At 39.0% G+C, this 13,989-nt stretch overlaps 1 protein-coding gene across 1 annotated transcript; it reads right to left on the bottom strand.

Moving 5' to 3' along the window:
* Positions 1-4,642: 4,642 nt before the first annotated feature.
* Positions 4,643-12,014, bottom strand: LOC141600002 (cell division control protein 48 homolog A). Its single transcript, XM_074420152.1, has 9 exons — positions 11,761-12,014; positions 11,474-11,639; positions 9,021-9,249; positions 7,489-8,255; positions 7,066-7,287; positions 6,903-6,974; positions 6,508-6,789; positions 5,619-5,978; positions 4,643-5,113 (listed from the first exon to the last, which is right to left on the bottom strand). Exons 1-9 carry the CDS (start codon positions 11,787-11,789, stop codon positions 4,823-4,825), a joined length of 2,418 nt encoding a protein of 805 aa, XP_074276253.1. The 5' UTR covers positions 11,790-12,014; the 3' UTR covers positions 4,643-4,822.
* Between the last annotated feature and the right edge of the window lie 1,975 nt (positions 12,015-13,989).

Consider the following 13,989-nt stretch of genomic DNA (forward strand, 5'->3'; position numbering starts at 1 on the left):
AGTCATAGCATCTCGTATTCCGTGTCTATCACAGTAGTAATTTGGGTTGATTTGGGGATTAAGGGGTGATTAGTGATGGTTTGTGATTAGTATTGTTTAAGTATCATTGTTAGGTGACGATTTCGTAAATGAGCGGATCTAGCTCGCTTTGTTGATTTGTCGATCGTAATTGCTAATCAGGTTGGGTTTCCCAACTCAGTTTTCTGTATGATTGGTTATAAGTAGATTGGAAATGTGTGATTATCTTTGATGTAGATTATTGTGGCATTTTGATATTGGTGATATTGTTGGTCTTCACCCGCATGTTCGTCCCTTGTGGCTCCCGTCATAAGGGGGATGTGCACATTAATGATCTGGGTTCACTTGTTGCGATGAGCGGGACTTAGGTGACAAGGCTGTGGTCTACCACTGGCGGTGTGTAGGGATGTCAATAGATCAGGTTCGGGTCGGGTGAAGCTTCACCCGCATCCATCCATCACATTAAAAACATCATCTTATCCATCCATCATCTGCGAAACTTATCATCCATCACCCGTCCATCCATCATCCGCGGATGAAACGGGTGAATCGGGTGATAAATGGGTTGTAATACTCCGTATTTATAAGTCTTGGGGTACTCTATCGAGTAGGCCTTACTCTGTCAAGTAAGGGTAAGTTGCGTTTTGGAAAAGTTTCTGACCTGTTGGGTACTCGATCGAGTAGCTGGGGTACTCGATCGAGTAGGGGGTACTCGATCGAGTATCCTTGGGTACTCGATCGAGTGGCCGGTTTTACGGGGAATTTTCTCGGGTTTTGTTAAATATGCGATTAAGGTATATAAGCTTTGTCGTCATTATTCTAAATCACTTTTGCAAAACCTAAATTACTGTTTAAGAGAGAAAGCAAACAAGTTCTTCATCCTAATCGCATAATTAGCAATCCCCGGAGTTTGGAAGGTCAGTTCTTAGCGTTGATTATACCGTTGAGTTCCTTGCGTCGAGGGTAAGATCTATATACCCTTTTTATTGTCTTTCCTTTGAATTGGTTAAACCCTAATTTAGAGATTTGGGGGTTTATGTGTAGTATGTGATTTGGTAGCCTTTATGTGTTGTATGATAGGAGGAGGGTTCATAGAGGAGGCTTTTTGATTCAAAGATGAGAGACCGTCGATTGTGTGCTTACCAGGTAGGATTTCCTACTCAGTATTAGTCCCATAATGGGATATTGGTTGATGTATTGTATTTGGTTGTTTGATATAATAATTGTATTGTGATTGTGGTTGTGATCGTTGTTGATGGTTCGCGAGGCGTGGCCTCGGCTGAGTGGGGTCACTTGCGGGAGTGGCTTCACGCCCTAGTTTCGCCTTACATGGAACCCGCCACGAAGGGATGTGCACATTAATGTACAGGGTTATCGCTCACTATGTGGAGCGGGGATTTGGTGGGTACGGCTGCGGTCCCCCACTGGCAGGGCTGGTCCAGTGGACAATCAGTGATTAAGATGATTGGATTTGGCGTGATTGCTTGTGTGTGGTAGTTAAGCTGTCTGTTTGCCTTATTGTTATTATATAGTGAATTGTGTGATTAGTACTGACCCCGGTGTTGTTTTGTAAACCTGCGGTGATCCATTCGGGGATGGTGAGCGGATATTGAGCGAGTATTGAGATGAGTCTTTGGGATAGGCTGGGATGGCCACGACATGATGATAGGAGTCTTCCGCTGTAGCTTATTAGTTATTTACATTTCAGTTAGAACAGTCAGTTTGAGAACATGTATTGTACTTTCAGTTTGGTTTTGAGGATTGTACTTCTTCGCTAAGTATTTATAATTAAACGTTGTTTCTTCATTGTTTATTTGATTATCATACCTCGGGCAACCGAGATGGTAATGTCTTCATACCTGAGTGGTCCTGGTAAGGCACTTGGAGTATGGGGGTGTTACATGGGTGATGATTTAATTATATTTATAAGCCTAAAAAGGTATTGAATTTTATTTCAACCAAAAATATGTAAGGTAAGTGCTTCAAAAATCTTGTAACTTAATGTTTGCTTGAACTATAAAAAGTAAGTAGATTAGTATTGGCTAGCTTAAATTTTATATAAATATGTATTTTTTTTCAAAAAGGGAAGAATATCGGGTGGCGGATGGATGACGGGTTGGATTTAGCTTCATCCATCATCCATCCGTCATCCATTTATTTCATCCATCACCCATCCATCATCCATTTATTTCGGATTTTCGTCCGTCCATTTAAATCGGATGGATGGATATCTAGCGGGTGAGATTGACATCCCTAGCGGTGTGGGTAACTGTTGCGATGGGTAACCTGGCAGGTCTGGGTTGCGGTTCAGACATTTGTATTTGGAGGACGAGATTGTTATAGCAGGCTTCACTACAACAAAAAGGTTCCATAGCGACGGCGAAAACCGTCGCAAATATCGATATACCGTCGCAAATATAGAATTTGCGACGGACCTGCGACGTAATTAGACCGTCGCAGATAATCTTCGCAAAATAAAATCTTGTGACGGAAATTCCCTAGCAAATAAAATCCTGCGACGGACAGAGGCGTCGCAGAATTCCGTCACAAAATCTGATTCTGCGACGGAAATGTACATGGGGTCACACTGCTGTCAGGGTCAAACCTATAGTCAACATTTGCGACGGAATTTCCGTCGCAAAATACTGTTCATACAGGCCATGTGACTGCCAAAGTCAAAACCTATAGTCAACATTTGCGATGGAAATTCCGTCGCAAGTTACTGTTCATACAGGCCACATGGCTGCTAAAGTCAAAGCTATAGTCAACATTTGCGACGACGTAGGGCGGCGGCGGCGGCAGAGGGAGAAAAGAGAAAAGGGAAATGGGAAAGGGGAAAGAAGAAAGGAGAGGGGAGAGAGGAAAGAGGTGGTCGGAGTGGGTGGTGGTTGGAGTGGGGTGGTGGTGGAAGTGGTGTCGGCGATTTTTGGGGGATTTTTGAAAATTATTGGGTAGAAAATAATTGAGGAGAGATAGGGAGAGGCGGGTGAAAACCCGTGTATTAAAAAAAGGTGCGACGTAAATTTCGTCGCAAGATTAAAAAAATATTTTATTTGACGAGCGGTAAAGGCTGGCATTGAGAAAAGTATTTCCGTCGCAGGAAAAATAATATTTTATTGTAGCGACGGAAATACCGTCGCAAACTTTATTATTATTTTATTTCTGCGACGGAATTTTCTTCGCATGCTTTCCCCCATGTCAGAAAATTTGGCGGTCTGGGAAAATCGTCTGCTACGGAATTTCCATCGCAAGTCCGTCGCAGACTTAGTGAACCATCACAAGGTCCGTCGTAGGATTTCATTTGCTACGGGTTACGTGTCCGTCGCAATGTCTCCGTCGCATTGAAACCTTTCTTTTGTAGTGATTGTTTTTTATTGATTGTGGTATTGTAGCTCATGATTGATTATACAGTTGACTGACCCTTTTATATTTTCAAAACCTGCGGTAATCCATTAGGGGATGAGTACATGAAGACGATGACTATTAGCTTCCGCCGAGTCTTTTAACTTCCTCCGAGTGTTGCACATTTGAGTCTTTTGGTCATGGTTGTGTTTCCTTTTGGATTTGGAATTTTGGTTGTGTGTCTTTCCAACTATGTATGAGAACAAAATCATGATTAAGCCAAGGTTGAGTGCACCCTCATAATTTTTTCCGTGTCCTCCAACTAGGTTTTCCAACAACACTTATAGAATCAAAGATGCATAATTTTGACCATGTCCTACCACTTGAATAACATGAGTAGCAACTAAAGTATGATTCAAATGAAGTTTGAGTGCATCCTTGTGGCTCCTGCAATGCGCATTTGAACATTGCATGTCCTACCACATGAATAACTTGACTACTTGATTGAGACAATATCCCACGAGCTGTTTCGAAATTGTACCGTTTTTAAGGTGTCATTTAACTGTCATTACATTCACCTAGACTATGTGTTCAATTTCACATCAAATCGATCTGCAAATTAGTACAAACCTTCACAAGTTTGTGTTCACACTAACCCTTGCTGATTTTAACCAGCTAACTTCGTGTTAACTGCACTAGTGAAGTGGTCGGTGGGCTAATGAAGATGATTAATCGAGTCAGTATCAGTTACAAGCAGAGCAAGGGTAAAAATCCCAACATAAGGCAGATACTGAATTTTTCTTCTGGTAAAAAAAATGAGTAAGGCCAAAAAGGGAGAAAACACCTGATGAAGACTTAAATAGAAGCATGTGGTTTCCTGACAGTAAAGACAATTAGCTGGAGTAAAATGCTGGGTCACTGTAATTCCATCCAAACTGTACCAACTCACATACTCTCGTGTTTATGTTGGCTTTGTACGTTATTTCTTCGTACAAACCCCCTTTTGGGGACCAGAATCCATCATACTCCAGGTCTTTAAATCATTGTCATCTAGAACAGACAGCAAGTATCGAAGCAGGAGCCTGTTAAAGCGTCGAAAATAGCTACTCTGGAGTACTATTTAACGTTTTAGGTCAAGAATCAAGATTGCAATATATCGTGTTGATATATGGCAATTAAGCAATATAATGTAACCCAAATTTTCGTCCTTAATGCTAAAGTATTATAGCCGACTAGCCGCGGTCTGATTGGTAGAAGTGTCTTAAAAGGAAGCATGTGAAAATAATGAAAGAAAATAGCTAGTTTCAAGTGGTAATTGCCCTGAAAGACTGTATAAATTCAACAATAACATAGAATAAAACACTTTGAACTGTATCAAAGGATTGAACAAGTCTAAATCTGCCTGAAACACCTTTCATAATTTATAGTACAATGCAAAATGGGAAACATAGCTGGAAGGAGTTTAATTGTAGAGGTCGTCTTCATCAGCGGCACCAGCAGAGGCGGCAAATGCATCAGTTGTCGAGGGAGTAGTTGTGCTTGTGTTGAAACGGAACTCAGACCCAAAGCCTCGAGACTGCTGCAATGTCTGAGCAAATGCCTGGTATTTTCGGATATCGGCATCGCTCACACTCCTTCGAGCGTACTTCATTGACTCTTCAAAGTGGGCTGCCTTAATTTCGGACACTTCATCGTCAATGTCCTCCTCCATTGCCTCGGGATTCTCGCTTCTCCTTCTCTCCCTCTCAATATCCTGCAAATCACAATACCAGTCAGTCAACCTCGGCTTCTGATAATACCTCACGGTGATAATATGGCCACAAGATATCATATAAAGATGCCGGTAAATGGCCCGAGCACAAATTCTAAAGGTGATCAATACTTAATTACAAGACTGACCCGTGTTCTCCTAACGAATGAGGTCAATTGTTTTTTGAGCTAAACGACTTGGTAGAGGATTCTTTTGGCACAGAAGACACAAGGCCAGTGTACAATACAAAGGGTACGGGGGTTCAAATTCACTGCCTCTCCTAGACTCCTACAATGGGATTTTCTCTCAACTAGGTCAAGACACCCGATATGTTCGATAGTCGATACGACCTGATAGGATTTGGTTAAATGAACTGTTTACATGAAGAAAGCATGCTCCGCAGTAATAATTGCCTCAACTAAAAGCTACAAGTCATACCAACATAATAAAATAAATATGGAGTACTCGTATGTTTTTAGTTACATAAATTCAGAGTAAAGACACTTGCCTTCTCAATGTTTTCACGGATGGCGTACTTGCAAGCACGCTGGCATATTTCAGTGATATCCGCACCACTGAAGCCCTGAGTATACTTCGCAAGGGCATTAAGATCAACATCCTTGGCAATTGGGGACTTCCTCAAGGCTGCCTTGAAAATTTGGAGACGGGACTCGTCATCAGGCAGAGGGATATAAATAAGCTGGTCAAGACGACCCGGCCGCAGAAGCGCTGAATCGATAATATCAGGCCTGTTAGTGGCCCCAATAATGAAGACTGTCTTCTTGGCAGACATGCCATCCATCTCAGTCAAAAGTTGGTTCAGAACTCTGTCAGCAGCACCCCCAGCATCTCCACCACCGCCACCCCTCTGCATAAATAAATTACACCATGAGTAAAAGAAAGAAGTTTGCTTTACAATGGCTAATTATAAATACTTAATCCCTCCACATTTCTATGTTCTTCCCTTTTCATTATAATACAATGCTAATTAATTTTTCTTTCTTGAAAGTCCATTGCAGAGCCTAAATGAATATACAAGTATTTTAAGGGTATGTGAGAGAAGATGGTTAAGAGGGAAAAGGTATACTGTTTTTGCTTTCAAGTAAAAATCATGGCAGTAGACACATTGCCCCATGGCAAGTGCGATCTCCGTATGTGGTTTCATACTTTCATTCCAACACTTGGAATGCGACAAGTAGGTCAGTAGGGTAAAATTTTCAATGTTCTGAATTTTAGACACACTAAATAGAGAATAATTTCAACATCAAATCCTCAATGAGAACAAAATGCCTACACTAACCAGCTGTACCCAACTGTGTACACTTCCGAAAGAATGGCCAAATATTAACAGTCAGCTGAAAAGTGCAAGAAAAAAGCCATTTAGAAATAGAGCGGACCTGTGTGGCAATTGAATCAAGCTCATCAAAGAACAGAACACAAGGAGCTGCTTGCCGCGCCTTGTCAAAAATCTCGCGAACATTGGCCTCACTCTCCCCGAACCACATGGTCAGCAATTCAGGACCCTTCACACTGATGAAGTTTGCCTGACATTCATTTGCAATAGCCTTGGCTAGCAAAGTCTTTCCACATCCAGGAGGGCCGTAGAACAGGACTCCCTTTGAAGGTGACATTCCAAATTTTTCAAACTTCTCTGGATGCTCCACTGGATATTGAACAGTCTATATCAACAAAGGCAACAATCAGCATTTTCTTGTCAGAAACATACAAAATAAATAAAAGAATGTGCTTGAGGAAGGAGGGGAAAAAGGCGGAAAATGAACATATAAAATACCTCTTGGAGTTCCCTCTTGACATTTTCAAGGCCACCAATATCTTCCCAACTAACATTAGGAACTTCAACAACCTAAAAGTTCAAACAGCGTCAGTGCCCATACTTCTCAAGACAAGTAGCATCAATGAAAGCGTATTATAAGCACAAAATCCTCAACACTTACTGTTTCACGCAAAGCAGATGGATTGCTCTGTCCAAGAGCAGTCTGGTAGTGTTCATTTGTAACAGCCATTGAATTGAGAATCTCTGCATCAATTGTGTCATCCTCTAGATCAATTACATCCATCTTCTCTCTAATACATTGAAGAGCAGCTTCGGTACATAGAGCAGCCAAGTCGGCACCAACGTAACCATGTGTTTCCTTGGAGATTTTTTCCAGATCCACCTGCATAATTGAAACAGATATTGTTCAGGCATTAAAAAAGCTTCTAGTACAAATAGAAATACAAATAAAAATAATATGGGAGGTTTTTAGAAGTAAAAAAAAAAAAAAGATAAAACGGGGGAGTTTTAAATTGGCTAGTTAAGTAAAGTTGATAGTAGCAATAAAATTTCTTGGTGATAGTAGCCAGTCAGTTATACATACATCTTCAGCAAGCTTCATGTTCTTTGTGTGAATCCGGAGAACTTCAAGTCGCCCAACTTCATCAGGCACACCAATATCTATTTCCCTGTCAAACCTGCCAAACCTTCTCAATGCAGGGTCAATGCTATTAGGACGATTAGTAGCACCCATGACAATAACATGAGCCCGTGACTTTAGTCCATCCATAAGAGTGAGTAGCTGTGAAACAATTCGTCTCTCGACCTCTCCATTGGTCTTTTCTCTTTTAGGAGCAATTGAATCAATTTCATCAATAAAGATAATGGATGGAGCATTCTTTTCAGCCTCTTCAAATGCTTTTCTCAGATTGCTTTCACTTTCTCCAGCCAATTTCGACATGATCTCGGGCCCATTAATACAGAAGAAGAAAGCTCCAGTTTCATTAGCCACAGCACGGGCTATTAAAGTTTTACCAGAACCTGGGGGCCCGTAGAGCAAGATTCCCTTTGGTGGTTTCACACCAATTGACTTAAATAGTTGTGGGTGTCTAAGAGGCAGTTCAACCAACTCCCTAATTTGGGCCATCTGCTTACGAACTCCACCAACGTCATCGTAACCAACCTCATCTAATCTGTTCTCATCTTCCCTTCTCACGGGCTCCCCCTCACAAAAGATCTCCGTGTCAGGGGCAACCACGCAATACTCGGCAGGGTCGGTCTCGATGACTTTGAACTCGACACTCCTCATACCCCCTCTAACAAGAAAGTAGTCACCTTTTCTTACAGGACGGTAAGCCTCTAGGAAGTAAGCTGTAGAAAGCAAGGAAAGAGAATCAGAAGACAAACTGGTAAAGGAACATCCAACTATTATGGACAGAACACAAATGACGGATCAACAAATAGGTACAAGATATTTGTTTGCTTTGGAACAAGTATAGCTTTTAGCAGTCATCTGCATTAGATCTATATATGATCTAATAACAAGCATAACATTTAGCTAGCAGTTCACAGTCATCTAAGTATAAAACGACAATAAGTTCTACCATAAATTGGAGTTCGAAAGAATGTTTATAAACTATGATTGATATATTAAACTTGGTAATTACATTAGATGAAGTATGCAGGCACTATAACTGCAGATACACATGCAACTAACAAGATGGCACAAGAATAAATGTGAAAGGGAGCATGAGTTTAAAGCAAAAAAAAGTATTTTTACTTCAGAGGCAAGTACTAACGCAGCCATACGATGGAAAAGAACAACAAAACCTTAGCTCCCGATAATGGGAAAAAAAATCTTCAATACAAGAAACCCTATCCCCAGAATATGCTCTGTATCAGCATATTAAGTATACAGACGCAACCATGAAATGCCGTAGCAAAACTCTCAAACACTGGCAATCCATTTTATTAATACTCAGACACAACCATTAAATGTCACCAACAGTTTTGGCCAATGCAGGCTGAACCCAGCTTGATAAATTTACTCTTGAAAAATTTCTGATCTTTAAAGCATGTTTCTGTAAACGACACAAAAAAATAGTGGAAGAAAGAGGGAAGAAATATATTACTCACGTTTCAAGTAGGCGTCAAACAAATTTCCAGTCACCCCCTCGATTGTATCATCAATAGGAAGAATGTGAACACGCTTTCCGTATTTGACATCGGGACACTGGTGTACAGAAACTACATCGCCAAGTCTAACCCTTAAATTAGACCTTACAACCTTGTTCATCCTAATTTTAGGTTCTTCACAAGTCTCATCAGCAAGTGCAATGCAGATTGTATCTTTTCTTTTCTTTCCCTGCAACCAAATAGATCAAACAGACTGTAAGGAAAAATTGTACTATGTTTAGGAAGCTCACTGCGTAAGGTCACGCACTCATGCCGCAATCCACCAAGATAAATATGAGTTTTAAGTCAAGAGGCCAGTGCAATAATACAGGCATCTTTAATATACTACTGAGTACTCAAGTATCACTTTCAAATTTAATCTCGATAAGAAAAAAAGAAACCATGACATCTTAGTAATTAGTAATGTTCTTCCTCTCTAACAGCCTCTTTATTCGTTAATACATGCACACCTGTGAAGTGATCTGTTTATCAACCTATTATTCTATTTTTCAAAGACTGAAACATATAGATAAGTAGAGGAAATACGGGACAAGTGAAGGTGATATTTGAAGCGGCAGGAATTTCATGTTTTGTACAACCTGATTTTCAATAATGTAATGCCAGTGCTATGCCATGGGCAACTCGGTACTATGTATAAGAGACAACCTTTGAGAAAGAATACAGAAAATCACTATAAAATTTGTGTAAGAAAGGAATCTGAGTTCTCAATATTCTTTTGCAGGCTGTGTTACTCGTGACTTGGGTACAAGTGTTGGGTAGGGATACATGTCCACGTGTAGGGATTCTGTATGACTTAAGATTTTTAGGCACAAGGACCCTATACCTGAAATGAGGATATGGGTGTGGGAACATCCATTTAAAGCAAAAAAAAAACATTTATCATCTTGAAATATTTCTTTTTTTCAGACATAAACTCTCTTCCCCCACTTTTTTTGGTGTGAGCCTCATTGGTATACCTTTCCTAAGAGAAGTGTCAGACTTATGTTGCGCACCCATATCCATGTCACACGGGTACAGCTTTTAAAGTAAGAGTAAAAATTAACAGTCTGCGAGGTGGTCAGAGGCAACATACCCACAAAGCGGCAACAATAAATAAAAGCAACATTACACAATGCGTCAAAGGCTCCGCACTAATGTAGACCAAGAGGAGTGCATTATTTTGAAAATAAGTGAACATGTTTTCTAATTAACTTTAATGTGATACGAAAACAGACTAACCAAATACTATAACAACAATCAGTAATGAGGGACCGTGACAAGGAGCCGCAAAGCAAGCTCCCTTAGCAAAAAGGTAAATTTTTGAGCAACAATGCCTTTTTTTCTAGGACTTCAACTATGGCTAACATGTAAAAGAGAAAAAACTAGGTATAATATGGCAAGGGAAAGGACATAAAAAGAGAACTAGAAGAGAAACGATCGACAAATTGCATAGACGTGCGCCTCGTCACGAGGTGCACATAAACCACAACAAGGCGCAACTAAAAATTAATCTTTAAATTGAATTGACTACAAGAAGAAGTATGATACGGTGATACCCTAAGGAAGTACGGAGTGGGATCTAATCTAATAAAAAACTTGCTAGTTTGATAAAACGTTCAAATCACAAAAAAAAATCAATAAGAATAACATTGAGAAAGAACATAAACTATATCTCAATTATAATTAAAAAATTCTTATTATGAGCCGCCCAAACCTCCCAACCATTACAGGAAGTTCAAACATCCCCCAATCGAAAATACACACTTTTAGAGTGGTTCTCGTAATCACTAATTAGTAGAGAAAAGAAGGTAAATGTCGGAAAAAGAGGAGAAGCACGTAAAAAGTTGGGTACTTGAATAGCTGAATGCACTAGCTGAAATCAGAACATTACAAATATTGATGAGATAATCCTAGTATTGCAAATACATACTACCCGAAATACAAGCACTGCCTACAAAGCTATTAGAAAATCCTAGACACCTCAGTTAAAGCTCAATCGCTACGGTTATCAGCTTATGTATGATTCCTATAATCACTACATTCGGTAGACTTAACAAACCAAAATTAAAGCTTTATTCATGTGTGGATTTTATAGTGAATGAAATTCGACGACGAGAACCCTAAATTAAACCCAAATATTGAATGAGATAACCATCTATCATGAACAACAATATTCTTTAACAATTTAACTAGAAAGAATCAATTTTTATAAGATTTAACAAAACAAAATCAAATCCAGATCAATAAATCACAACCCCAGAACCCGAAACCAAACAATTACACAAAACCCTAAATTACACTAATAGCAGAAAACCCTAACCGCAAAATTAAATCAATAAGCCCACAATTAACTTCAAAAATCAAACAAACCCTAATTCACAAGCCAAAAATCAAACAAACCCTAATTCACAAACCTTAAGCAAGATGGTATCACCACGGAAAATCTGAAGCTTTTCCATGGTATCAGGATGCATTGAAACTACAGAATTATCGTCATTAACAGCCTCATCAACAACAAGGCGATTTGCAGCCTTCTTACGCTCTAGAATCGCCGTACTAAAGTCTTTCTTAGGACCCTTCCTGCAACAAAACAAAAACACCCAAATAAAATCAAAAAATCAATCAAATACAAAATCGAAAAGTTACCCAGAAATCAGATTCATATTGTGAGATCTGGGGATTGAAAAAGATGAAGACTTACGAATCTGAAGATTCAGCATGGTCCGCCATTGTTGCTTGATGAGTAAGAAATCTAAGGAATTAATTGAGAGAAGTTTGGAAGGAGAGAAGTAGATGTGAATTTGTGAGATAGGAGGTTAGATGAAGAGGGTTGGATATTTATAGAGGTTGGTGGGTTTGCTTCCTTTCTTGTGTAGAAAGAAATAAATTAGGAAAGTGTAAAGCTTAATAATTTGTTTTTTGAGTTTTGTTAAGATTAGAATTTAGTTTTTGAGTTGTTTTTAGTAAGACACTATTATTCTAGAACTTTCTTATAGAAAAAATACAAAGAAGAAAACTTTTTGTATAAAATAACATAAATTACATAACGACCCGTTTTTCTTTTTATCGGGAGTCCATCATTCTTCTCCAGTTTTCTCTCCCGTTGTATGGCTATTTCTCGGCATCAATGACAAACCAGATTTTGATCGATGAACAAAACGAAAAGTAGCATAAAATAGATTAAAAAGTAATTTAAGTATACGTTTAATAAAAATTATAAAGAATAACATATGTTTATATCATAAGTCACTGAAATTTATCAAAAGTGAATAGAATTTTTAAATATGACTGACAGATTGGAGCATATTTCTTATACATGTGACTTATTAATCTAGGTCACATCTTCACCCGCTTAAGTTTGTAATAATATATATATCATTATTTTGAGTAATAATGGTTGATTTGTTCTTGTTGAATGCTTCAAAAATACCAAGCCCTTAAAATTAGAGGTGGCAATCGGGTCGGTTACGGGTCGGGTCAAAGCGGGTCGGGTCATATCGAGTTCGGGTTCGGGTCGGTTCGGTTCATGTCGGGTCGTCTTCGGGTCAGGTCATCAACGGGTGGCAAGTCGGGTCGGGTCATTAGCAGGCCAGTGTCGTGTCAGGTTATCAGCATATATTTTATCTTATAAATTTCGTTTTGGATGGTAATTTTATGTTTAAATAATAGGTAGGTGTACTAATTGTAGTTTTAAATGAAAATAATTAAGATGAATGTCAATTTGGTGTTATTTAAACCATTATTAAGCTAGTTCATTATCGGGTCATCTATCGGGTTGAGAAAATATCGGGTCACGGGTCGGGTCGGGTCGGTTCAGGTCGGGTTCGGGTTGGAGAAAATAAGGCTATTATCGGTTATCGGGTCGGGTCGGGTCGGTTTCGGTTCACCCAATTTTCGGGTTGTATCGGGTCGGGTTTCGGGCGGGTCGGGTCGGGTCAGCTTTTGCCAGCTCTACTTAAAATATATCATGATTTTTTTTATTTTTTTTATTATTTACCTTAAAATGTCGTTCGAAGAATTGCTGTAGCAGCAGCAACAGTGGTAGTAGTAGTAGTAACTAAGCTGAAAATGAAAATTCGAGAGTTAATGAAGTTAACAATTTGAACTTATGAAGCATTGATGAAGTTAGAAATAGGTGAAAGTTGAGTAGATAAACTGGCGATGTGATATCATAGATTAGGAAAACGATGTGAGGTTTAAAAACTCCCAAGGTGATTTGGTCTTCAAATATATAGAATCACTAGCTATTAGACCTGTCAAAACTCGACCCGACCCGTAAACCCGACCCGACCCGACCCGTTTTCTTAGGGTTACAAACCCGGTTTTCTCGACCCGCGACCCGTTTGACCCGAACCCGAAATGACCCGTTATTTTAGGGTCGAGACCCGACCCGAGCGGGTCGACCCGTTGGGTCAAGGGAAAATCATGAATTTTATTAAAAATATTATTATTTATATATTATATTTGAAAATATATTTAAAAAATTATTTTTTTATTATTTAAAATTAAAAATTCAACTAAAAAGTCAATTTTATATAACTTTTATAATATTTAATAATAAAATAATTATTAAAAAACTTTATTTTAATAATTATATCAATATAATTATTGTATATGATGAATATGACTAATATAATAATTTAAAATATATTTAATTTTTAAAAAAAATATTTTTTAAATTAAAAAAATCGTTTAAAAAAGACGTTAAAAATTATTTCTTGACCCGTATTCTGACCCTAACCCGACCCGTGACCCGTATGACCCGACCCGTATCTGACCCGACCCGTATTTGACCCGACCCGTATTCTGACCCGACCCGTATGACCCGACCCGAGACCCGACCCGCCCGACCCGTTTGACAGGTCTACTAGCTATCGACGATATGGTGACTAATAATTTCTAACACGGTACTAACTTGATATATCCTGAG

The sequence above is a fragment of the Silene latifolia genome, chromosome 1 (genome assembly GCF_048544455.1).
Source record: "Silene latifolia isolate original U9 population chromosome 1, ASM4854445v1, whole genome shotgun sequence".
NCBI classification, from domain to species: domain Eukaryota; kingdom Viridiplantae; phylum Streptophyta; class Magnoliopsida; order Caryophyllales; family Caryophyllaceae; genus Silene; species Silene latifolia.

Coding starts and splice junctions, on each gene's coding strand:
- LOC141600002 (XM_074420152.1), bottom strand. CDS start 11,789: ATGGCGGACCATGCTGAATCTTCAGATTC. Junction 11,640..11,760: donor CATGCTGAATCTTCAGATTC/GTAAGTCTTCAT, acceptor GTTTTGTTGCAG/GAAGGGTCCTAAGAAAGACT. Junction 9,250..11,473: donor GTGATACCATCTTGCTTAAG/GTTTGTGAATTA, acceptor ATTTGGTTGCAG/GGAAAGAAAAGAAAAGATAC.